Source organism: Bubalus bubalis, chromosome 4 (genome assembly GCF_019923935.1).
Source record: "Bubalus bubalis isolate 160015118507 breed Murrah chromosome 4, NDDB_SH_1, whole genome shotgun sequence".
In the NCBI taxonomy this organism is placed as follows: domain Eukaryota; kingdom Metazoa; phylum Chordata; class Mammalia; order Artiodactyla; family Bovidae; genus Bubalus; species Bubalus bubalis.
Window position 1 is genome coordinate 95,101,040 of NC_059160.1, and position 27,747 is coordinate 95,128,786.

At 38.4% G+C, this 27,747-nt stretch overlaps 2 protein-coding genes across 2 annotated transcripts in view; one reads left to right on the plus strand and one right to left on the minus strand.

Moving 5' to 3' along the window:
• METAP2 (methionyl aminopeptidase 2) overlaps positions 1-19,000 on the minus strand; it is a 30,803-nt gene extending 11,803 nt beyond the window's left edge. Inside the window, exons 1-4 of the mRNA XM_006064466.4 lie at positions 18,744-19,000; positions 15,203-15,307; positions 6,452-6,517; positions 2,849-2,951 (exon numbers count right to left, since the gene is read on the minus strand). Coding sequence (XP_006064528.1) covers positions 2,849-2,951; positions 6,452-6,517; positions 15,203-15,307; positions 18,744-18,894 — 425 coding nt within the window. The 5' untranslated portion in view covers positions 18,895-19,000. The remainder of the gene's footprint in view (positions 1-2,848; positions 2,952-6,451; positions 6,518-15,202; positions 15,308-18,743) is intronic.
• Positions 19,001-19,150: 150 nt separating this feature from the next.
• LOC123333320 overlaps positions 19,151-27,747 on the plus strand; it is a 49,804-nt gene continuing 41,207 nt past the window's right edge. Inside the window, exon 1 of the mRNA XM_044941812.2 lies at positions 19,151-19,514. The gene's annotated coding sequence lies outside the window, so the exon portion shown is untranslated. The remainder of the gene's footprint in view (positions 19,515-27,747) is intronic.

Consider the following 27,747-nt stretch of genomic DNA (forward strand, 5'->3'; position numbering starts at 1 on the left):
TACACCAAAAGAAACTGAATAATATCTTACCTAAGTGAAAGAAACTGACATCAGGAGCCTGCATATGTGACAACCATGAAAAGGACACAATATCTACCAAATGTAGTAACCCACCCAAAAATGTACAACTCTCAAATACTTCAGAAAAATAGTACATATATTACTCCAAGAGATATTATAATATATAATATCTTCCTGTATTGTTTGAAAAACAGAAGCTACTTTACTTACACAATGTTTAATTTGCATCAGAAAATGACAGCAAAAAAGAAAGGGTAGTTTCTAAGAAATACAAAATTTCAATTTTTTCCTTGTATTAAACATTACTTCCAGTTTCCTATTAACAGTGTATTAACAAGTATAGGAAATCAATGGCTTTCTTGCCCTTCAGCAATTAGAAAACAGAAATGGAATTAAAAATATCTCGTTCACATCAGTAACAGAATAAAACCTTTACAAACAAATGTAACAAAAAAAGAGGATGTACGTTAAAAAAAAAAAATCAGAATGGGTTGGAAAATATATAATGACATTGGATACTATAATACAATTGTCAATTTTCTGAAACAAATACATAATTATGATGGGATTCCAGTAAGAAGGGCATTTTTCTGTGCATATGTGTGTTAAAACTAAAAATATGACCAAAAGTACCTAAGAAAACTATAAGAATTATGTTTGGTTGGGCTGTATGGCAGAGAAGCACATTCACTCATCAAATTATCAAAATAAATAGTACAGAAACAGACAAAGAGATGAGTGGAACAGAATAAATAATACAGAAATTGGTTCCATTATGCAAGAGAATAGAGTTCCATTACATGAGAGCAGTAGATGGCAAAAGTGCTCATTCAATTAAATAGAACGAAACTACTAAACAAACAACTCTAACACAACTGACTACCCGTTTAAAACAAAATAAAATTAGCACTCCTGACCTTAGACAAAAAAGTCCAGACCAATTCAAGATGTAATAAGACGAAAAAAATAGTTTTGAGAAAATAAGAGACTGCTAAGAACACAAAAGTACAAAATATGAATATATACTGTTATTTAAAATCTTTAAATTTCCGTAAGAGCAAAAGAATAAAACCAATAATCAAAAGACGCTCAAAATCACTAGCAATGTGGGAATCATAAAATATTAATATGTTAATTTGGCAATTCCACTCCTGAAGAGCTATCACGTAATAAAACTGCCAGCATATATGGAGATATATATGTGTCTATCCAAACACATATATGTATACATACATATATATGCATAAGTATATGTACATGCCTTATTGCAAATGGTTTATAATGGCAAAAAAACCCCAAAAACCTAGAGGCAAAGTGAATGCTCAACAATTAAAATGGTGGAATAAAGCACTATATGATCACACCACAGAATATTATGCAGCCATTCAAAAGAATAACAGAACTTAATAATCAATATTTTGATTGACTTGGACTTCCAAGATGCAGCCCTGATGAGAAAAGCACAGAAGAGAAAAAAGTGTACCTACAATTCTACTTTTGTACACCAAATAATGACCAAAACACTCTCCTTACACAAGTAGAAAGAGATGTACACATACATGAACATAGAAAAATATGGAAGGCTACCTGCTAGGTGGTTACATGGGTCTGGAAGAAAGGGAAGGAAGAGGAAACAAGCAAGCAAAAAAATAAATAAATAAAAAAGATTATATTAAAAAATAAGTGTGATCACATTGTATGCAACATGAAAATTTAGGTAATTAATACAAAACTCCATGTTTATGACATTCTAAAATGCTTAAGATAGGGACAGTGACTGATGTATTCAAATTCAAAGAAAAAATGCCCATGCCATAAAACGTAACATCATGTTCCTTTCTAACTTTAAAGAAAAACAATGATGTCTTTATATAGGTCAAGGAAACAATGGGACAGTAGAAGCTTTCTTAACCAACTATTGCAACCACTGGATTAACCAATGCTCCTGATTATTCCTATAAATTATATGGACCAATGCCCACTATATTCTGAATATTAGTGACTGGGTTCCTATTCTGAATAACAGTAGTTAACACTTACTTAATGCTTACTATATGTCTATCACTCTACTAAATAAATACACTAAATATTATTCCTCTCAACAACGCTATGAAGTGCCCATGTTATGGATTAGGATATGAAAGCACAACATGATAAATTACTTGCCCAAGTCACAAAGCTAATAAGTGTTAGAACCGGGATTCAAATGTAGATAGTTTGGTCCCAGCATCCAGACCCTTAACTAGTCTGCTAACCAGAAAAAATTTACTCTTTGAGAACACTTCCAAAAATCAAGTGATCTGTGCCCAAACCAGTATAAATCATCTGTACTTGTTACTGCAATGACATAATTTAATTATACATTACTAAAAAGAATTGTTTCTATGAAAACTAAATTGACTACTCAGAGAAGTTTTCAAAAAATACTTCTGTCAAATGGAAATGATTTCAGAAAAAAGATGTAAAGATATAGCCATCAGCCCTCAGATTACTTAATTCTTGCTGTTCACAGAAATTCAAAATGAAATGGACTCAGTGCATTATGGATATAGCTCACAGGAAAAAAAAAGTGGAGTCCAATGCAATCTACACTTAAGGATCAACAATGATGAAAAACAAATTCTTGTTTTAAGTTAACTCTTATCAGTAACGATTTACCAACTACTGGTCCCAATCATTTTGGATAAGAGGGCTTCTACTGTATTTTCTCTGAAACAAATTCATAAGTTTTTTTTATTTAGGTAGTAGAGCAAAGTTCCAAGAAAAATTAAATCTGCTAAGCTACAATTTTTGAACGTCATACTGGAAGTTATTTTGTGATCCTTACCCATCTTGTGTGGGTGGGTATTCGCATTCTTGTCCTTTGGGAAATACACCATTAGGATACAGGTCACATATTGGAACTGAGGGAGGGTCTGTTTGAACTTTTGCTGTGAGATACAAATAAAGCATTAACTTCTGTAGTTAAAAACAAAATTAAGCAGTTATCATTACAGTTTTTCTCAGTTCCTAATTGGTATTACATGTCCTGACTAAAGAACCTCCTTGTTATCACTTTTACAGTCAAAAACAGAAGATATTTCACCACAGTGGCCACCTTCTCTTATTTACAGTTATTTGGGAATAAAAATATTCAACTCCTCATAATTCCATTATGTATTTAAACAGTATATGCTTTGGCACAAAGAACACTTCTAATGTTTTTGTCTTCATTTACTATACTGGAAATGGAATAGCATATAGAAGCAGCCTTCACAAATAAAAATCAAAGAAGCGACAAGAAAATAAGAAAGAAATCCTACAGCAATAAAATAAAATATAAAGCCATTATGTATTAATAAAACTGGTAAAAAAAATTCTTAGAAGGGTATATTACATGTAAAAGTTAAAGAATATACATTCTCAGTGCTAAAAGACTTTAAGAACCACATACAAATTTCCAAATACTTGGAAAGTTTCAGTACTTAGCGTATTTTTTAAGGATACATTATTTCCCAAACTATATTCTAAGACAACACTGTTTCAAAATGCTTTTTAAAAATGTTTACAGATGTGTCTTCTAAAAGTCTGCATAAGACCTAGTTATATACTTCTTACTCTATGAAGAACAATGCTGTATCCAAGGAATGTCAGAAAGTTACATGATTTATACAATAATACATGGCTTTCAATGTATACCTGCAGCATTTACCAACTACCAAGTTGTGGTTATCTTTTGATTATAACCTGTCTTATGTTACAGGTTTTTAATCTGAAATTTTAACACATATTTTATGACAATTGAGCCAAATCATTTATCTACAGAACCACTTTTTGGTTCCTTCTTTTAATGGAATACTCAGTATTTCACGAACACTATTTTCCTCTTTTTGAGTAATGTTTAGAATTGTTCTATGGGCAAGTAAACTTGAGAAACACCATTTTAGGTTCCTCCTAAGAGGGAACATTTAGAATTTTGAAATAAAAATGACCTTAGATGTCACCTAATTAAGCTTCACATTCAAATCCAGGAATCCTCTAACATCCCTGACAGATGGTACTACATGTCTGACAATGAAGGCAGTCATTATCTCCCCAGCTAAAATCCATTCATTCTGGGAGAACTGTAGCTGCTATAAAGTAATATCCCCATTACTTTCATCTGTTAGCTCTACTTTACTCTTCTTTTCTACTGCTTCCTTCCTCTCTATGACGAGAAGGCACTTTAAGGGATATGGTTCTTAACACTTGCACTCATACTCACCAGCCTTCTCAGTGTTTAATCTGGTACTAGATTTTACTTCTACTAATAGTTCAAATAAGGTATAATCAGTATAAGACTACACTGTTGATTCTAAAAATCCTGCTGCTACTGAAAGGTCTGGATTCCTAGCATTTTCCTTCACATTGTACAAGCATCCAAAATCCTTAGGATCCTAACTAACACCTTATACTAATTTTATATATGTCTATTTAAATTTCAGATTGTTAATAATTCAGTTTTCTTTTGAAATCTTGTTTTTTTGTCAATCAAAGGATTATCTCATAATCCAGAAATTTATTTCATCTACAAATCTAATAAAGATGTCTTTTATATTGTCCACAAATTACTAAGACAAGATAAAGGACTCAAAGAGATCATCAGAGAAAAAGCAAAGAATTTGTAATCAAAGTAAGTTGAAGCCTAACCTTTACCACTTATTAGCTGTGACTTGGACAAATGGCTAAATGTGCTAAGTAAGCCTCAGTTTCCTCATCTACAAAACGAAGAACTAGATGAAATCTTGGATAACCTTTGAAAATTATAATCTACTATGTCCAAGTTATTATCTAAAACTATGAACAATTTTAAGTATCTGTACTGCACTTAATTATTAACTATCACAATTCTCTCACTTTATAGATGAGGAACATGAAGGCAGTAAACTGCTCCTGATTATATTATTTGGATTATTTCAGAAGTGATTTATGACACAAACAAGACATACTCAAAGCAAATTAGAAAGCAACAAATCAAAACACAGAGAGAACCTAAAATAGAACCTGAAATAAGGCCAATACAAAACTAGCTTTGGCCCTAAATCCTCTAGCAGTCAATAAAAAACAAAAAGGGGTGGGGGGGTTTAGATTATTTGCATAGTTCATATTTCTGCAACAAAACACATTAACTACTCAGGAAAAGCACAATTATTCTTGATACTAAGATCAGACAAAGAGAGGTCTTTCAAGAGTGCTCATAAAGAAATATAATGAACAGCAAGTTCAACAACCTCCTTAGAGGAGGCACAATAAACACTGATGGTATCATACTAAAATGCCCTCAGTGGAAGAGTCTACCAAGGGCAAATACAAAGCAGCCTCTTAACACTCCTCCCTGCTTATCTACCTTCATTAGGAAGCAATTTTAGAGTATCTGGAGAAATTGATCTCTCTCAAGCCATTTTCAGGTAACATTATGTCTTAAAAGCACTCTATGAACAATTTTTGAATGGAAGGAATATGACATTCTAATTCCTAGAGATTCCTAGAAAGCAAGTAACCTATGCTCATTAAATACAGATTATGCTAGAGGCAGAAATGATGTCCTGAGTAGAAGGATCTAACCAGAATAGATGCCTGACAAGAAAGAAAGCAATCCCATCTACCCCTGAGATGTACCAGGGAAATATCTAGCAGAGCTAACAGCTTTTTAAAAAAAATAATTTGAGTATTTTCAACACAGAGATAAAAATGAAAGTCAAACCCTCAATTTCTCATTCATAAAATTTTATCCTGAAGATTTAGCCAATCAATGGTCCCTGATGCCAAAGGGCATCCAAGATTAGAACTCATTCTGATTCCCAACCCAATCTTTGTTCCCCAATACCACACACAGTCACCCTTTATTCTCCCTAAGAGTTTCAGGTCCCTTAAGATGTTTGGCTGTATTATTTATAGAAACAAAATACAAGTAGGATTATATTTTAAGTGAATCTGAAATAGCACAATACAAATATTACTAATAAAAATTCACCATATTCACAAATTTTAAATAATGGGATTCCTCATTAAATATGTCAAGAATCTCTTTAATATCAAAACTGGTAGGTGAACTGCAAACTGTTTATTCTATTACCACATGGTGGCATTATTTAAGTCATCACTGACAAAATTATCTGAATTATTCAAATTTTAAATTATAAAGTTTTTTATGAATTCATCCCTAACTTGCAGTAAAATGCAACAAACTTATTATTAATATCCTTTGACTAAATAACAACTGAAGAAAATAAAATAATAAGACTGCAAAAACTACTTGCCAAATACTAGTAAGTTTCACTAAATTCTATTAGGCCATCATTTATTTCCCTAACATATACCAGGATCTTAAGCAACCTCAAACCTACTCTTCAAGCCTGCTGATTAATAACCACTTGTAATTTGGCAAGTAGAATCAACTAAAGACACTAACGTCCTCTCTTCTTCTTCTTCTTTTTCTTCTTCTTTCCAGTTGCTCCATCTCCGTCACCATCTCCATCTAAGAGAAGACATGTCAAATTCATTTAAACCTCATAAGCAGAGCGACAAAACAAGCACACAAGTACATAGAGTGCATCTTAAATAGCGTATGACAAAGTTGACCCAATACTCTTAGAATTTTGTATATTGTTAGCTTCAAGTATCAGAATTTGACTTGTGCAATCAAAGGCACTAATAAACTTTACTTTGATTTATTCTAAATACAAGAATTGTTGAATAAGATATTTTAAGAATAAACAATGTATTAAATAACATTTTTTTAAAGCTAAGAAAAATAACTAGTGTTACTTAAATACTAGTATAATAATGACTATATGACTTCATCTGAAAGGATACTAGTCACAAGTTGATATATGCTTTGCAGTTAAACACTTGTATTTCACAACCTCATGTGACTCTCAAAACAATCTTGAACAAGAAATGTTTAAGGGACATGCCCAAGATAATCCTAATAAGTAAATAGTAGAACTGGACCAAGACTATCACTTGATTCCTAATCCAGTGAGAGGTAATTGGGGTCTCGTATTTTAAAATACCGTTTCCTACCTAGTTGTTATCAGAGAAAGAGTTCTCTTTATGCATCAAATTGTATAAAAAAAAAAAAAAATCTTACTTTTCCTAGGTTTATAGTTCTCAGATTCTCAAAAGAACCTGATGACCAAAACTGAGAACTATTTCCAAAAACAGTTGGCAAAAGACTATCCAAAATAGACACAATCTGCTTGTCAGTTTTTATGACAACTTTCTGTGCAACCCAATGCCCATAAACTCAGAGAAAAAAATAAAGAATTATGACCAAGATTAAATAGGGGGTTAAAGTATTTTAAATAAAGGTATCAAAAACAGACCTAAGTGTCTGAATTTCTAAAAATGCTGCTCAATACATTTTAACAACCATTTCTGAAGTATGCTATTCTACCCACAAATAACATAACTATGAAAAAGGGATGAATGGGACACTGTTCCCGATAATTAGAAGTTGATAGTTTAATAGTATGCCTAGCATATAGTATTTTTTAAATGTTTCACCTAGTGGTAGTAACTCATGGCTATTTAACATTAATAATTTTAGTAAAATCCACGCTCACCAAAAAATGTCAAATGAGTGCTTACATTTTCTGTTCAAAGTGCTCCCTTTTTACTGCTAGACTGATACAAGCCATAAAAGAAATCTTACCACACTAACTATATATTCTAATTATCACTCAATCACTGATTTATACTGACCTCTACTTGTCTGTGAGCTCCTTAAGGATTAGACACCATTAAGCACAGTGCCAAGCATGTGATAAATATTCAATCTATTCAAAATGAGTGTTTAGTTTATCCTGCTTATATTTATTTTCACCCAATTGAGAAATAGGAAACAGCAGCTTAGCAAAGAGGGAGGTAACATAATCTAAGGCCTTAATGGGCTGAGTGATAGGAAACTACAACTGTTTGACAATTTTTGACCAACAAAATTACATTTCTTATATTCCATCTTATAATAGCAACAGAAACACAACAGAGAAAACAAATACTACTGATTTACTCATTAGTGGTTTCTCAAGTCAAAGCTTTAACAAAAACAACACTAAAAATTTTGGAAAACACAACTTTCAACATCCTCGTGTGTCATATAATCTAATTCACATATTGTGCTTTACAGTTTTAACAGCAGCCTTCTTCATTCATCCAATAAATGTTTGCTGAGTTCTTCAGTGACAGGCAACAGGGACAGAATAGTAAATAAGACAGTCTTTGTTCTGGACAAATATTCAACATAGCACACTGCAATTTACCTTAGACAGAACCTGAAACACATGCTTCATGATGTATAACCAGTTTTAAACACATTCAAAATCCTACCAGTGCTGTGACCTTGAGCAAGTTAATTAGCCTCCACCACCATGGTATCTTCATCTTTAAAATGGGTAAGATGAAGCTCCTCCTCAGATACTTGATCATCCTTCTAAGGTTAATTATTTTATCCAACGTCCAAGGTGGCTATTCAACACAGAAAAATGGCCACTTGTGCTAGAATGATGGTAGAGCCAGGATCTAAATTTTAATACCATATGCTCATACTTTCGCCTATCATATGATGCTACAATTTTTATTTTTACATGTCTGTCTTTCAGAGCATCTCAGGATACTCTAAACAGACAGAGACCATTCTTTTCTGCATTAGCACTATGCCCAAATCAATTAATACTTGATATGACAACTGGACATCTATATGCCCAAAAAAAAAAAAAAAAAACCTCAATCCTTACAACATGCACTATATATAAAAATTAATTCTAAATGGACATAGACCAAAGCATATAAAACATTTATTATATATATAAAGCAGTTCTTCCTTTTAACATTTTTGACACAAATAAAACTTACTGAAAAGAATACAAGAGAAAAATCTTCATGACTTTAAAGACATCAATTATTTAAATTTTGGACAGGACCCAAAAAATATGACCCAGAAAGGAAAAAAGTTGATAAACTGGACTTCATCAAAATTAAAATCTTTTCTGCTACAAACAATACAAGCATGGGGGAAATGAGCTATAAAATATGTTTAACCTCATAAGAAACTTATCAAGCTGTTTTGCTTCATGAAGAACTGATGAAGAACTTGCACAAAGAACTACTTACACCTCAGTAAGACAACAAATAACCCAAATGAAAAATAGACAAATGGTACTGAACATACGCTTCAAAGATAAATGAAAGACAAATAAAGATATGAAAAGATGACATACCACTATACACCTACTGGGCTAAAATTAAATAGTACCAGCGCTTATGAGGATACAAAGGGACCGGAACTTTCAAACACTCCTGACAGGAATGCAAAACAGCTTGGTAAGTTTCTTATGAGGTTAAACATACACTTACCACATTACCAGCAACTATACTCTTAGGTATTTACTCAGAAGAAATGAAAACATAAGCCTACACATATGCAAATGATCACAGTAACTTTATCCATAAGAGACAAAATCTGGAAACAATCCAAATAGTCATTAACTAGTAAATGGACAAACAAATTTGGAATATTTCCTGAGCAATAAAAAGTAATAAACTACTGATACATATGCAACTGGATAACTCTCAAAAATATTATGCTAAGTGAAACAAGCCAAACACCAAAACAGCTGCATACTATAAAAATTCCATTCATACAGTATTGTAGAAAAAGCTATAGGAACAGAAAATATATCAAACATTACCAGAAGAAAATATATCAAAAGTTACCAGGAGTCAGCAAACAGAGCAAGAGAACTGAGTACAAAAGGGCAAAGGGAACATTTTTTGTGGGGATGAAATGTTAAATGGATATGGTCTATATGTTGGGTGTGGTGCTCAGTTGTGTCAGACTCTTTGAGACCCCACAGACTGTAGCCTGCCAGGCTCCTCTCTCCATGGAGTTTCCCAGCCAAGAATACTGGAGAGGATCTTCCTGACCCAGGGATCAAACCCTAGTCTCCTGCACTGCAGGCAGATTCTTTATTGTCTGAGCCACCAGGGTTAGCACATCGCCAAACACCCACAGGATTAACTTTCCACATCAATACCCCCGTTTGCAAATAAACAAATCTAAAATTAAACTCAGCGTAACCTTTTTGGCCTGTAGCACCCCCTTCTAATCTCTTATCCAACTTTCCCTCTTTACCTCACTATTTCAATCAATGGTACCAACATCCTGTCACCCAAATTCGAAACCTAGACCCCTAGAGTCTGCTAGTTTGTCCTCACTCCTTCTCTCCAGATTTTGTTGCTGTTTAGTCATTAAGTTGTGTTGACTCTTTCATGATCCCATGGAAAACCCTCTATCCAGACTGAAAGCCTCTAAATCCTCTGAATTTTGCTTCCTAGATCACTGTTCCAGTGGACCCTTCCTTTCCATTCTCATTACCACATGCCTGAGGCTACTGTCAACTGGCTGCCAAAATGATCTCCATGCCTCTATTTCCTCATTTCTAACAACCCTGCTTGTACATGAAGACTATATTATCTTTCCATAACATTTTTCTTTTAAGAATGCTCAAACTCATAGAAAGAGAGATCAGATTTGAGGTTACCAGAGACGGGGTGGGCAGATGAAGGTGGTCAAAAAGTACAACTTCCAGTTAGAAGATAAATTACTACAAGGGCTTCCCCGGTGGCTCAGACGGTAAAGAACTTGCCTGCAATGCAGGAGACCCAGGTTTGATCCCTGGGTCAGGAAGATCCCTGGAGAAGGAAATGGCAACCAATTCCAGTATTCCTGCCTGGAGAATTCCATGGATAGAGAGCCTGGCAGGCTCTGTGGGGTTGCAAAGAGTCAGACACAACTGAGTGAATCTCTGTCTTCGAGAGATGTTAAGGTACATGATTAACATAATTGATATTGCTTTATGTTATATATGAAAATTCCTAAAATAGTAAATCCTAAGAGTTCTCACAAGAAAAAAAATTTTTTTCTTTTATTTTGTATCTATATGAGGGATATTCACAAAGCTTACGTGGTAATCATTTTACGATGTACGTAAGTCAACTCATTGTACTGTATACCTTAAACATACACAGAACTGTATGCCAATTATAAACTGGGAGGAAAAAAGAATGAACAAATGAAAAATGGGAAAAAGGAACTGCTCAAAGACTCCCTCAATGAATCACCTCAAATGAGGCCAGTATGCACTGTTTACTATACTTTAAATACTTTCTCAGCATTGTCCTGTCCCAAAATGGTCCTGTTTGCTTGGCTTTTATTTAAGTTCCATTCCTTCAAAGGAGCTTTCCTTCAGCATTCAGCTCACAATTCCACCTCCAAATTTCAGTAACTTTTACTGCATGCACCAGTATACCTTACCACCTCTATGTTTTGTCCTCCACAATGATCAATTTTCCTTAAGAACAAAGATACTGAACTATTAGCTTTCCATCCACTCAAAGACTTCTCACAATAGTTAAACAGTATTGGCTGATCCTCATCATCAAAATGAATTAGGAATACGATGAACCAAACTGGAGAAAAATACTAATATTCCTAAAATCTTCTTTAATACATTGAAGATTTCCATTCTGAAAAGCAAAGTTTCCTCCTTCAATGTCTAGAGATTCATATAACTCTGTAGAAGTGCAATGAAACAAGCATTATCTTCAAAGCAGCTGATACTCTACACATAGTGAGTCAACAGCAACCTGGAATTTACAATTATTGTTGTTAAGAGTTCAAAATATGTTCATAATCTGAAGTATAAACCAAGGCAGAATGAACAAGAGGTCTACTTAAAGAAAACAAAAATCTAACTATTTTCCTTTTCATTGAGTCTGAAACCAAGCAGGACTCTGTGGGACAGATCCTGCCTCTTGGTGGTAAAAGAGCTTTAAACTCTTGGGCTTTCCCTGAGTTCCAAAGAACAAATTTAATTAGAGACATGAGAAAAATCCAGAAACAAAGGAAAACAGTCCAACAACACAAAATCATAACAGTTTAGCCATGCAGAGTAAAGGACCTTTAGTTTCTCCTCAAGGGCTATAGATAATACTGAGCCACATTCTTGAGTCGGTTTGCAGATACTAAACCCCCTACCAGGCAGAAAAGTTAGCTGTATGCTGACCACCAGACTGTAGGCTGACTCCAGATAAGCTGAAGCCAGAAAACTGATAACTGAGATTCCCAAAAAGTCACCCTGATAGTGCACAACCAACTGATCAGATGTCCACCAGCTGATCAGACACATGGCAACCCTCACCCCTAATGCTGCCTTTAAAAATCCTTTCCTAAAAGCCTTGTTTTAGAAGTTCCAAAGAATAGCAAGGAAAACAAGAAAACCTTAAGAGAACAATGAAAAGGAAAACAATAGAATGGGAAAGACTAGCGATCTCTTCAAGAAAATTAGATACCAAAGGAACATTTCAGGCAGAGATAGACACAATAAAGGACAGAAATGGTATGGACCTAACAGAAGCAGAAGATATTAAGAACAGGTGGGAAAAATACACAGAAGAACTGCACAAAAAGATCTTAATGACCCAGATAACCACAATGCTGTCACCACTCACCTAGACCCATACATCCTGGAGTGTAAAGTCAAGTGGGTCCTAGGTAGCATCACTACGAACAAAGCTAGTGGAGGTGATGGAATTCCAGCTGAGCTATTTCAAATCCTAAATGATGCTGTGAAAGTGCTGCATTCAATATGCCAGCAAATTTGGAAAACTCAGCAGTGGCCACAGGACTGGAAATGGTCAGTTTTCATTTCAATCCCAAAGAAGGGCAATGCCAAAAAGTGTTCAAACTACAATACAATTACACTCATTTCACATGCTAGTGAAGTAATGTTCAAAATCCTTCAAGCTAGGCTTCAGCAGTATGTGAACCGAGAACTTCTAGATGTACAAGCTGGATTAGAAAATGCAGAGGAACCAGAGATCAAATTGCCAACATCCGCTGGATCATAGAAAAAGCAAAGGAATTCCAGAAAAACATGTACTTCTGCTTCACTGACTACACTAAAGTCTTTGACTGTGTAGATCACAACAAATTGGGAAAATTCTTTAAGAGAGGGGAATACCTGACCACCTTACCTGCCTCCTGAGAAACCTGTATGCTGGTCAAGAAGCAACAGTTAGAAACGGACATGGAACAACAAACTGGTTCCAAATTGGGAAAGGCGAACATCAAGGCTGTATACTGTCACCCTGCTTATTTAACTTATATGCAGAGTACGTCATGTGAAATGCCAGGCTGGATGAAGCATAGACTGGAATCAAGACTGCCGGGAGAAATATCAATAACCTCAGCTACACAGATGACACTACTCTAATGGCAGAAAATGAAGAGGAACTAAAAAGCTTCTTGATGAAGGTGAAAGAAGAGAGTGAAAAAGCTGGCTTAAAACTCAGCATTCAAAAAATCAACATCATGGCATCCAGTCCCATCACTTCATGGCAAATAGATGGGGGAAAAAAATGGCAACAGTGACAGACTTTATTTTCTTGGGCTCCAAAAATCACTGCAGATGGTGACTGCAGCCATGAAATTAAAAGATGCTTGCTCCTTAGAAAAGCAAAAACACCATTTTGCCAACAAAGGTCCGTACAGTCAAAGTTATGGTTTTTCCAGTAGTCATGCACAGCCATCAAGAAGGCTGTGTACCAAAGAATCGATGCTTTCGAATTGTGGTTCTGGAGAAGACTCTTGAGGGTCCCATGAATAGAAAGGAAATCAAACTAGTCAATCCTAAAGGAAATCATTCCTGATTATTATACTGGAAGGACTGATGCTGACACTGAAGCTTCAATACTTTGGCCACCTGATGGGAAGAGCCGACTTACTGGAAAAGACCCTGATGCTGGGAAAGACTGAGGCAGGAGGGGAAGGGGGTGACAGAGGATGAGATGGTTGGATGACATCACTGACTCAATAACATGAGTTTGAGCAAATGCCAGGACATAGTAAAGGAAAGGGAAGCCTGGAGTGCCGCAAGCCATGTGGTTGCAAGGAGTCAGACATGATTGAGTGACTGAACAACAAAAAGCCTTCAGGGCTTTTGAGCATGAGATGCCCATTCTCCCTGCTTGGCATTTTGCAATTAAGCACTGTACTTTCCTTTGCTAAAGCCCAGTGTCCATGTTCAGTATCAATTCTTGGCTTTTTTTTTTTTACTAAATTTGACCATAATCTCCTTGAAGGCTTACAGAACTTATCTTCCTAAAGGAAGTACAACTGCTTTGCATTATCCTAACACGAGAAGAGTACAGCAGGTATTTGTTGCTAAAGATTGGAAGGCATAAGCCCTAGCTGGCAGTGCTTGAGGAAGAATAGCTCACAGCAGTATATAATTAAGAATGGGAAGCCCCATCTCCTCTTCTGCCTAAAGAGGCTATAGAATAATAGTTCTCCCAACTAATCAGTCCCTCCACTGTCTTACTGATAGCATCAACTCCTACAATTCCAAGAAATGTTGTCTTTATAGAAACCTTTGGCAAAAGCTCCAAAATACAAGGATTTGGGGCCAGTGAATTCATAGTAGGTTTTAGAAGCACTCCAACGTGCTCCTTTGAAAATAAATAAAAGTACCTTTGATAGAGTACAAGGAACAGACTTGGAATCAGGAAGATCCCCTGGAGGAGGGCATGGCAACTCACTCCAGTATTCTTGCCTGGAGAATCCTATGGACAGAGGAGACTGGCAAATTACGGTCCATATGGTCACAAAGAGTCAGACATGATTGAAGTGACTTAACATGCACAGGTGCTAGATTTGAACCTGACTTTATTTACACATACTAGCTGTGTCAGAATGGGCAAATCACATGACTATCATTTCCTGTTTGCTAGGTTTTTGTGAGGGTAAAATAAAAATGGACGGAAGTATCCTAAGATGGTGCCTAGTACATATTAGTTGTTCAATAAAAGTAAGATCAACATTCATTCAATTTTATCTTATTAATACTCATCTACTACTCGGCTTTCTACCAAATACATTTTAAAAAGCTGAGATCTGTGTTACTTCAGCATTCAACATACCCAACTTTTTAAAGAGTTGCTAATAAATACCTTTTTGTTTTCACCTGTGACATTGAGGCTTTAACATCAATTAAGTAAAATATCACAGAATATTGGATTATATTGACAAATAAGCAGCTTTGGTTAAAGAATGTCATATTTTCTTGCCTTCCTAACCATAAAATTAAAATTAACCATTTACCTTCATCGTCATCATCTTTTTCTTTCTCTTCCAATGCTTGTCTTTCCAATTGTCTTGCCACCTCATCAACTGAGGCTCCTGCTTCTTTATCAGGTTCCTGTTGCCCTGTTGATCAAATATAACAACTAAATCAAATCTGACAAATGTATCTTCCCACTACAATATGTTCTAAGGATCCTAAAAAACACATAACTCTTCCTGACAAGGGTCAGGAACAAAAACAGAAACATTTTAAGGAGAATCAGTTCAGTTCAGTCACTTAGTCGTGTCCGACTCTTTGCGACCCCATGAATCGCAGCACGCCAGGCCTCCCTGTCCATCACCAACTCCTGGAGTTCACTCAGACTCACGTCCATAGAGTCAGTGATGCCATCCAGCCATCTCACCCTCTGTCGTCCCCTTCTCCTCCTGCCCCCAATCCCTCCAGCATCAGAGTCTTTTCCAATGAGTCAACTCTTCGCATGAGGTGGCCAAAGTACTGGAGTTTCAGCTTTAGCATCATTCCTTCCAAAGAAATCCCAGGGCTGATCTCCTTCAGAATGGACTGGTTGGATCTCCTTGCAGTCCAAGGGACTCTCAAGAGTCTTCTCCAACACCACAGTAAGGAGAATAGAATTTATTTAATGACAGAAAAATCTTCCATATCTAAGTGGTACTGCCCATTTAACAAGACACTCATTTAGGCATTCTCTGCTAGGAGCTAAATGGTGAGTTGGTCCCTACCCTTAAGTAGCTTAACTTTCTAAAGTATTTAACAATTAATCTACAGCAAATACTTTATTAACCAAGCAGGAACTTAAGATGGGCAATAAATGCTGAAGGCCTTAGTAAGAAGATGTCTGTTGGAAATCCTGGAAGCTTCAGGGGTTCAGATAGAAAGAACCTGTCAAGCCAAGCAGGGTAAAATCAAAATATATAGGAAAAGTTATTCCATTACTAAAAAACAAAATTCCCCAACAGCTAAACACAAGACCAGGCCCTGCTCTAGAAGGGATTACAATCTAGCTGTGTTCCTGATGTTCAAGCTGGTTTTAGAAAAGGCAGAGGAACCAGAGATCAAACTGCCAACATCCGCTGAATCATGGAAAAAGCAAGAGAGTTCCAGAAAAACATCTATTTTTGCTTTATTGACTATGCCAAAGCCTTTGACTGTGTGGATCACAATAAACTGTGGAAAATTCTGAAAGAGATGGGAATACCAGACCACCTGATCTGCCTCTTGAGAAATTTGTATGCAGGTCAGGAAGCAACAGTTAGAACTGGACATGGAACAACAGACTGGTTCCAAATAGGAAAAGGAGTTCGTCAAGGCTGTATATTGTCACCCTGTTTATTTAACTTATATGCAGAGTACATCATGAGAAATGCTGGACTGGAAGAAACACAAACTGGAATCAAGATTGCCGGGAGAAATATCAATAACCTCAGATATGCAGATGACACCACCCTTATGGCAGAAAGTGAAGAGGAACTAAGAAGCCTCTTGATGAACGTGAAAGTGGAGAGTGAAAAAGTTGGCTTAAAGCTCAACATTCAGAAAACAAAGATCATGGCATCCGGTCCCACCACTTCATGGGAAATAGATGGGGAAACAGTGGAAACAGCGGCAGACTTTATTTTTCTGGGCTCCAAAATCACTACAGATGGTGACTGCAGCCATGAAATTAAAAGACGCTTACTCCTTGGAAGGAAGTTATGACCAACCTAGATAGCATATTCAAAAGCAGAGACATTACTTTGCCAACAAAGGTCCGGCTAGTCAAGGCTATAGTTTTTCCTGTGGTCATGTATGGATGTGAGAGTTGGACTGTGAAGAAGGCTGAGCGCTGAAGAATTGATGGTTTTGAACTGTGGTGTTGGAGAAGACTCTTGAGAGTCCCTTGGACTGCAAGGAGATCCAACCAGACCATTCTGAAGGAGATCAGCTCTGGGTGTTCTTTGGAAGGAATGATGCTAAAGCTGAAACTCCAGTACTTTGGCCACCTCATGCAAAGAGTTGACTCATTGGAAAAGACTCTGGTGCTGGGAGGGATTGGGGGCAGGAGGAGAAGGGGACTACAGAGGATGAGATGGCTGGATGGCATCACTGACTCGATGGACCTGAGTCTGGGTGAACTCCGGGAGTTGGTGATGGACAGGGAGGCCTGGTGTGCTGCGATTTATGGGGTTGCAAAGAGTCGGACACGACTGAGCGACTGATCTGATCTGATCTGATAGGAGTAATACGTAAAAAGAGGTAGTATTACCAAGTAGTACATAATGAGGTGACATGCTAGCTACCGTAGAGAATTCATACTGAAATACACAACTGTTAAAAACATATTAGGGTCAGTCTGCTAAACACCTTAAAGGACAAACTGAAGAGTCTGGTTTTCATCTGAAAGCCAGAACAGCCACCAGAGTATGTCCTGAAATTAAATTTTGCTTTGAAAGTGTCCCAGCACCTACAACTCACCCTCTTCAACTCCCAAATAATCAAAATTTCAGAAAGATACAGGTTAACCCTCTTCAACCTCTCTCAACTCCACTTCATCACTTCTGGCCTCTCCATTTTTCTCTCCTTCTTTCTGCGGCTGACTTTAACAGTACAAATAATTTTCCGAAAACGAAGGCCTTGATGCATCAAAAACAATGACTTCTCATATTCAAATATTTAAGTTTCTAACTTATAATCTAACTGTAAACTTTCAGCTGTTTTCTTTGTCTTACCAGTAGATTTAGAGTAGCTTCCTTCGGACTCAAGAATATTCTACCCAGACTGCCTACAAGTGGCATCATAATTCAGGCCTAAAAGCCCCAAAGCTTGATGATACTGTAGGATTAGGCGGTGAGGATTCGCACCGCAGCCACACATCCTGCTATTACTACTCAGTGACAAGAGCACATTCTCAGACACACACACGCCAAAAGTGCAGCGCGCCACAAAATCACACACACCCACACCTACCCACCCAAACAGTGGCAAGAGCGCGTGGGCATTCTCTCACACACACACCCCAAACTCATACACACACCCAACCCCAAACTCATACACACACCCAACCCCAAAGTGCAGCGCGCCACAAAAATCCCTCCGTAAACTAGGATGATAGGGGCTGGTGCGGTCCAGGCACTAAGACTTGCCCACTTCACCCCCACTCTCGACGAAAAGATGTCCCACGTCTCTCCAGCACAGAGGCGGCAGTGTGGTCAGAACCAGATTTTCAAGGAGGAGGCCAACCCGCAAGGTGGAAGGGCTGGGCCCCGTGCACGGCTTCAAGTCCGTCGCATCGTCTGCGTGGGAGCGAAGTTCCGGCAATTTAGAAGCAGCAACCGCACAGAAACCGAGGCACCCTCTTCTCCGCCATCCCACGCCCAGAAGACGCCTGGAAGAAGTCACCTCTTCCCGGGACTGGGAATCTGTAGCTCTCCCGGGACACACGTTCAGTCCTGGGAATCAGTCCAGGGTGCTCAGTCCCCGGGCCCTGTCACCAACGCCAAGCCCGAGTCGAGCGGTTCGGCCATCCCGGCGGAGACTAGGAAAACATAAAACTCCCCTTACCTGTGGCAGCCCCTTTACTCTTCTTCTTCTTCCGTTTTTTTTTCTTGGCCGCTTCTTCAGCCGTAGAGGCAGCTCCCTCCTCCCTTTCGTCTGGATCCAGGTCGCCATTCAGGTGGCTCCCGCAGGACGCTGCCTCCTCCACACCCGCCATGTTGCCCGAGAGAGCGCGAGGCACTGAAACAGAAGCGCGAGGGCCCGCTCCTTCTTCACCCACCTACACCAGCAACGCCGGAAGTTGCTCTCGATGGTAGAGGCGCGGGGAATGCTGGGACTACGGAGGACTCGACTGTAAGGGCGACCCGCGGGGAGGGGCGGGGCTCACCGCAAGCCGGCGCAAGCGGCAAGGAGACGCGGAACACCTGGCGAAACCAGACTTTTCCTTCTTCCCTCGCTTCGGGCAAACTTGCTTGCTTAGAGTCAGGTTGAAAGCCCGCGCCTGACTTGTGGACAGGTGTTCCTCCCGCGGGAGAGAGGCCCCTCGACTGAAACCGAAAACTTTTAGATTCGTAGTTTTATACTGCGCACCAGAAGTGAGGAGAAGGTCGAAAAAAATGCCTTAACTTGTATACACGTCTTTTTTATAACTCGAAAGGACTGCGTTTTTATTCACTATTACAGCTCTCGGCGAGGCTGTCCAGGTTGTTAAGAAGATGTACCTACAAAGGCCCTGACTGAAGCAGTCAGAGATAAGAAGACGTTTATTCATAGAGAAGCTAAAGGAAGACAGGTCTCAAGGAGGGAGTGACCAACTGCTTTGAGTACTGCTAAGAAGTAAGAGCGTGAAAAATGTCAGATGTATATAGTAGCGTGGTAGCCACTGGTAACCTTAGCAACAGCTATTTAGGTAGAGAGATGGAAGCCAGTCTAAAAAGAGTTGAGGAACGAGAGGAAACAGAGAATCTCTTCATCCTTCAAGTTTCAAGCTTAAGTGCCGTTCCCTCAGAGATCCCTCCTCAGCAATCTAAATCAGTTCCTCAGTTCAGTTCAGTCGCTCAGTCGTGTCCGACTCTTTGCAACCCCATGAATCGCAGCACGCCAGGCCTCCCTGTCCATCACCAACTCCCGGAGTTCACTCAAACCCAAGTCCATCGAGTGGGTGATGCCATCCAGCCATCTCATCCTCTGTCGTCCCCTTCTCCTCCTGCCCCCAATCCCTCCCAGCACCAGAGTCTTTTCCAATGAGTCAACTCTTCGCATGAGGTGGCCAAAGTACTGGAGTTTCAGCTTTAGCATCATTCCTTCCAAAGAAATCCCAGGGCTGATCTCCTTTAGAATGGTCTGGTTGGATCTCCTTGCAGTCCAAGGGACTCTCAAGAGTCTTCTCCAACACCACAGTTCAAAAGCATCAATTCTTCGGCGCTTGGCTTTCTTCACAGTCCAACTCTCACATCCATACATGACCACAGGAAAAACCATAGCCTTGACTAGCCAGACCTTTGTTGGCAAAGTAATGTCTCTGCTTTTCAATATGCTATCTAGATTGGTCATAACTTTCCTTCCAAGGAGTAAGCATCTTTTAATTTCATGGCTGCAGTCACCATCTGCAGTGACACTGTTTCCCCATCTATTTCCCATGAAGTGATGGGACCAGATGCCATCATCTTCGTTTTCTGATGTTGAGCTTTAAGCCAACTTTTTCACTCTCCTCTTTCACTTTCATCAAGAGGCTTTTGAGTTCCTCTTCACTTTCTGCCATAAGGGTGGTGTCATCTGCATATCTGATTCTTAACTTTGTTTCATGGCAGTTTGTAATTACTTTATGTCATTATTTGTTTTTTGTGTGTCTCTCCAACTGTTTCAAACTCTGTGAAGACAAGAACATTTTGCCTGTTTTGTATTTTTCTTACCAGCACCTACCTCTAACTAAAGCATTGTAGGGACCCAGTAGACTCATTATATAAATAGCACTTAAGAAGTACCCTGTACTTTACATTCATTGTCTTATTTAATCCATTTTTGAGTTGGGGAAATACGAGCTATAGTTTTGGTAACTTGCACCAGGTCATACAGGAAGTAAATAGGCTTAGAATCCAAACCCAAGTTACTAAGCACCAGAAATTTAGTAATTCTGTATTCTAACTTTCCCATTGAAATTTAAAATCAGTCCAATAAATATGTATTGATTGTACATTAGCATTAATTTTTCTTGGTGGAAGCTACAAAGTGAAAATAAATACTCTCAATAAAGGTTTGCATTCAATGAGACAAGACATATCAGTTCAGTTCAGTCACCCAATCATGTCCAACTCTGTGACCCCATGGACAGCAGCACGCTGGCCTCCCTGTCCATCACCAGCTCCGGGAGTTCACCCAAACTCATGTCCATTGAGTCAGTGATACCATCCAACCATCTCATCCTCTGTTGTCCCCTTCTCCTCCTACCTTCAGTCTTTCCCAGCATCAGGGTCTTTTCAAATGAGTCAATTCTTCGCATCAGGTGGCCAAAGGATTGGAGTTTCAGCTTTAACATCAGTCCTTCCGATGAATATTCAAGACTGACTTCCTTTAGGATGGACTGGTTGGCTCTCCTTGCAGTCCAAGGGACTCTCAAGAGTCTTCTCTAACACCACAGTTCAAAAGCATCAATTCTTTGGAGCTCGGCTTTCCTTATAGTCCAACTCTCACATCCATACATGACTACTAGAAAAACCATAGCCTTGACTAGACATCCTTTGCTGGCAAAGTAATGTCTCTGCTTTCTACTATGCTGTCTAGATTGGTCATAACTTCTTCCAAGGAGCAAGCGTCTTAATTTCATGTCCACAGTCACCATCTGCAGTGATTTTGGAGCCCCCCTCAAATGTCTGTCACTGTTTCCACTGTTTCCCCATCTATTTGCCATGAAATGATGGGACCAGATGCCATGATCTTAGTTTTCTTAATGGTGAGCTTTAAGCCCACTTTTTCACTCTTCATTTTCACTTTCATCAAGGTGCTTTTTAGTTCCTCTTCGTTTTCTGCCATAAGGGCGGTGTCATCCACATATCTGAGGTTATTGATATTTCTCCCGGCAATCTTGATTCCAGCTTGTGCTTCATCTAGCCCAGTGTTTCTCATGATGTACTCTGCATGTAAGTTAAATAAGCAGGGTGACAATATATGGCCTTGACATACTCCTTTCTTTATCTGGAACCAGTCTGTTGTTCCATGTCCAGTTCTAACTGTTGCTTCCTGACCTGCATACAGATTTCTCAAGAGGCAGGTCAGGTGATCTGGTATTCCCATCTCTTTCAGAATTTTCCACAGTTGGTTGTCATCCACACAGTCAAAGGTTTTGGCATAGTCAATAAAGCAGAAATGTTTTTCTGGAACCCTCTTGCTTTTTCGATAATCCAATGGATGTTAGCAATTTGATCCCTGGTTCCTCTGCCTTTTCTAAAACAAGGTTGAACATCTGGAAGTTCATGGTTCACATACTGTTGAAGCCTGGCTTGGAGAATTTTGAGCATTACTTTACTAGCATGTGAGATGAGTGCAATTGTGCAGTAGTTTGAGCATTCTTTGGCATTGCCTTTCTTTCGGATTGGCGTGAAAACTGACCTTTTCCAGTCCTGTGGCCACTGCTGACTTTTCCAAATTTGCTGGCATATTGAGTGCAGCACTTTCACAGCATCATCTTTTAGGATTTGAAATGGCTCAACTGGAATTTCATCACCTCCACTAGCTTTGTTAGTAGTGATGCTTCCTAAGGCCCACTTGACTTCGCATTTCAGGATGTCTGGCTCTAGGTGAGTGATCATACCATCATGATTTTCTGGGTTGTGAAGATCTTTTTTGTACAGTTCTGTGTCTTCTTGTCACCTCTTCTTAATATCTTCTGCTTCTGTTAGGTCCATACCATTTCTGTCCTTTATTGAGCCTATCTTTGCATAACATATTCCCTTGATATCTCTAATTTTCTTGAAGATATCTCTAGTCTTTCACATTCTGTTGTTTTCCTTTATTTCTTGGCACTGATCACTGAGGAAGGCTTTCTTATCTCTCCTTGCTATTCTTTGGAACTCTGCATTCAAATGGGTATATCTTTCCTTTTTTCCTTTGCTTTTCACTTCTCTTCTTTTCACAACTATTTGTAAGGTCTCCTCAGACAGCCATTTTGCTTTTTTGCATTTCTTTTTCTTGGGGATGGTCTTGATCCCTGTCTTCTGTACAATGTCACGAACCTCTGTCCATAGTTCTTCAGGCACTCTATCAGATCTAATCCCTTGAATCTATTTATAGTCACTTCCACCGTATAATTGTAAGGGATTTGATTTAGATCATACCCGAAGGGTCTATTGTTTTTCCCTGCTTTCTTCAATTTAAATCTGAATTTGGTAATAAAGCATTCATGATCTGAGCCACAGTCAGCTCCCAGTCTTGTTTTTGCTGACTGTATAGAGCTTCTCCATCTTTGGCTGCAAAGAATATAATCAATCTGATTTCGGTATTGACCATTTGGTGATGTCCCTGTGTAGAGTTAGACATATATATATAAGAATAAAAGAATACTAATACTTTGCCTACATCATTTATTATTTTCTATTCCAAGTTAGTCTGTCATAAAGGTGAGGAATTTTAAAAGGATCTAAAAGATCTTCAATTTGGAGGCAAAGATGTGATTGTCAACCTCTGGAGAAATCAAAGCTCACCCTTGTTGAGGTGCAAAGCTACTGCCAGAAGCTTTTTAATATACTTACGAGTAAGATATGCTATATCAAAAATGCCTTCTAGCTTTGTTGTGACTCTTCCCAGTTCCACAAGTTCAGGGAACACTTGGGCTATGGCTACTACCTCAGTCCTAGTGCAGAAGACTCAGGATCCTGGGGGACAGAACCTATAGGGTCAGTAGGTAAATTCTGACAAAAGGTTTCTTGAGGTATAAGTTGATCTACAGAATTATCAATGTCAAAATAAAATCTTTTCAGTGAAAAAAAAAGACGTTAAAATACACCGATGAAATACTGTTTCTTTGCTGCAAAGGAATTTACTCTACTTTTCTTTACTTGCCTTTTCTTTTCTGAAAAGAGACAAGAAAACAAAACTTCTAAGGTAATAGTAAAAAAAAAAAAATCCTGACAGTATGGTAGTGAATATTTCCTGGATGCTAATTTTCCATGACTCTCCAGAATTTGAAGTAACTGAGTAATTATACTTAAAAGCCTGTGAAAGTGAAGTTGCTCATTCGTGCCCAACTCTTTGCAACCCCATGGACTGTAGCCTATCAGGCTTCTCTATCCATGAAATTTTCCAGGCAAGAGTACTGGAGTGGGTTACCATTTCCTTCTTCAGGGTACCTTCCTGACCCAGGGATCGAACCCAGGTCTTCCACCTGTGGCATGCCTTATTTTCACCATTTTTCTTCATTTGTTTTTTTCTACAAGAGGAAATTGAATGGGGTAAAGGAATGAGAAATGTGGAAAACCTAAGTAAGATTATAGGGGACTGAACACAGGGAGCCAAGCCTGCTGCTCTGAGATGACCTAGAAGGATAGAATTGGGGGGATTGGGTAGGGAGGCTCAAAAAGGAGGGGATATATATATATATATATATATATATATATATATATGACTGATTCATAATGTATAACAGAAACGAACACAACATTGTAAGCAGTTATCCTCCAATTCTCTGATAGCTCAGTTGGTAAAAAATCCGCCTGCAATGCAGGAGACCCCAGTTCAATTCCTAGGTCTAGAAGCTCCCCTGGAAAAGGGATAAGCTACCGACTCCAGTTTTCTTGGGCTTCCCTTGTGGCTCAGCTGGTAAAGAATCTGCCTGCAATGTGGGAGACCTGGGTTCGATCCCTAGGTTGGGAAGATTCCCTTGGAGAAGGGAAAGGCTATCCATTCCAGTATTCTGGCCTGGAGAATTCCATGGATGGCATAGCCCATGGGGTTGCAAAGAATCAGATAGAACTGAGCAACTTTCACTTTCAAAAACTTAAAAAATGAAAAAGAACTTAAGAGCATTTGTAGGCGCTTCCCTGGCAGTCCAGTGGTTGACTTCACCTTCCAATGCAGGGGGTGTGGGTTTAATCCATGGTCTGCAAGCTAAGGTCCCACATGCCTTGCAGTCAAGAAACCAGCACATAAAACAGAAGTGATATTGTAACAAATTTAGTAAAGACTTAAAAATAGTTCACATCAAAAAAAAATTCTTTAAAAAAGAGAAGAAACCAAAACTCCTGTAGATCTCAAAACCAGCACAGACTAGGATATTTTTTTTAGCTAATTATTTGAAGTCATTTTGTCTCAGATGGTTAACTAGATAAGCAAGCAAAAATAAGATTTTTTCCCTTAGCGAGATACTTTCCCTACTGTAAAATCAATTTATTGCAATAAAATATTTATTATTTTGTGCAGAAAATGTATTTTTTGTGAGAAAAGCTTATTCCAAAATGGACAACATAATTAACCCCCACCTTCTTTTCTTTGAAGTCATTGTTAATGATATGGCTTAGGACAAATAACTTGATCTCTCCAAATTTCAGTTTCCTTATTTGTAAAATGAGGGCAGGAATAGCGCCACATCATAGGATATGGAAATTAAATCTCAAAATAGAGAGAAAGCACTTATGATAGAATATCTGACACAACAGTGATATGTATTAGCCAAGGTTACTGTTAATAAGCCATGGTCTTGAAACTTTTCTATTTGTATGGAATTCATGATGGCCTAAATATTTTCAGGCACACACATATTAGGTGACCTTTGGCAATGGGTTAATAAGAAATATATTAAGAAAAAAATGGGAAAATTTGTTTGCTTGATATTAAGGGAAATACTGAGGATTTTTTTCATATCTTCATGAAAAGTGTTTATGAGTTTTTAAATATATAGATAATATGGTATAGATACAGATATAGTTATAAATTCATTCACATTTGGGAGTGGGGCTTCAACATGTGAATTGGAGGGAATATAATTCAGACCATATTGGAGAAAGAGAGCGGGCGGTAGGGAATTGCTTCTGACTGAGAGCCACTGGCATAAAGGCATGAAAGAATGTGGTGAGAAATAAAATATTTCCTGCCATAAATAGGCAGTAAACAAAGGATGTCAAAGTTATCAGTGATTATAGCCACCCCTGATGGTGAGCTCTGAGGAATTCCTGCCATCTAGCAGCCATCAGACTGCAGTCACCCCTAACAATGCTAAGGACACTTCTGATGAGGAAACACAAGATACGGGGCCCAGGTAGCTGCAGTGCATATCAAAGGAATGATTTCAGTGATTCCAGACTGTACATCATCCAATACATAGAAAGGTGCTAAATTCCTTAACTTGGGATATCTAGTTTTCTTTTATTAATAGCAGCCTTTTATTCTGACTATGTTGTGGTGCTGCAAAAACCCCTCTATGTCCTGGCTTCCCCCTCTTACTCTTTGGAACAGTTTTCTCAGTGTTTATATGAAAGGCTATCTGCCAGGCTTGAAGTCCTAAATATATCTGCTGAATAAAATATAACTCTGTGCTTTTAGGTTGTGCATTATTTTTCGGTTTATAGTGGCATGTTAAAGGGAAGTTCTTGCTGAGGAGTAGGTAAATTGAGACCATATTATAAATGGCTTTCTACCCTACCCTAAAGAGTATGGCTTTTATTGTAAGGCTTCAAGGTGATATGTGACAGGGACTATTTAAAATTAATATTTTTTAAAATGCCTAAAATAAACTACCACAGGCATGTCCATAGCATGCAAACACAATGAACAATACTGTGTAGCCGGGACCTCCCTGGTGGTCCACTGGTTAAGAATCTGCCTTGCAATGCAGGGGACTTGGGTTCAAGCCCTGGTCAGGGAAATAAGATACCACGTTCGGCAGGGCAATTAAGCCCGTGCCACAACTAGAAAGAAGTCCATGTGCCCGCCACAAGTCCAGTGTAGCACAACTAAGACCTATGCATGCATGCATGCTAAGTCACTTTGGTCGTGTCCGACCCTGCGCGATCCTATGGACAGCAGCCTACCAGTCTCCTCTGTCCATGGGATTCTCTAGGCAAGAATACTGGAGTGGGTTGCCATTGCCTTCTCCACAACTAAGACCCAATACATCCCCAAAATAAGTATTTTTTAAAAACTGTATAGCCATTAAAATCCAGTAAAATGATATTCATATAGATGATGTGGATAAATGTATATATTTATGTAATACTTACAGATGTCTTCAACCTAGGAAAACATGGTCATTTGTAAAAGATCACTCTGATGGCAGTTTAGATTCTAGAGCAGTGATTCCCTTCAAGTAAATCCCTTCATTTTATTTAAAAATTCAAATACATTTAAAGAACTGTTTTCTGAGAGTATGTAGATTTTGAAGTTGGACAGTCTTCTAAAATTATTATTGTGAGCTAACAGAGTGGAGAGTGATTTCTTGTGCCCAGACAACAATTTTTTTAAAGGCGGCCTGGACTATGTCAGTTCTCCAAACCATTTTTAAACTTTTATCAGTAGTGATATCTCTAAGTCTGATGGCTTATATTCTAAAGAAAGTATTGGAAATGGCAGAGCCTGCTGGTTGGGGAGACTTGCTAAGATGTTATTGTTGATAACAATATTGATGAGAACTTATGTGAAAGCTTTTGGAGGACTAGAGAGAAGAGATTGGATTGCAGAAACATTTCTAATTTAAAATTAAGAGAACTTAATGGTCCATTATGATTCCCTTGTGGCTCAGTGGTAAAGAATCTGAGTGCAATACAGGAGCCACAGGAGACATGGATTCAATCCTCAGGTCCGGAAGATCCCCTGGAGGAGGGCATGGCAACCCACTCCCGTATTCTTGCCTGGAGAATCCCATGGACAGAGGAGCCTGGCCGGCCACGGTCCATAGGGTTGCAAAGAGTGGGACAAGACTGGAGCAACTTAGGATGCACACATGCAATGGTCCAGTATCTGTGAAGAGGGAGGAATTGAAGATGACACTCCAAACCAGCTTTCTGGCTTGGGTTTCTGGGTTGATAGTAGTACCACTCCCTGAGATAGCAAATAAAGGAGGAGGAAGAGGTCTTGGAGGAGGTGC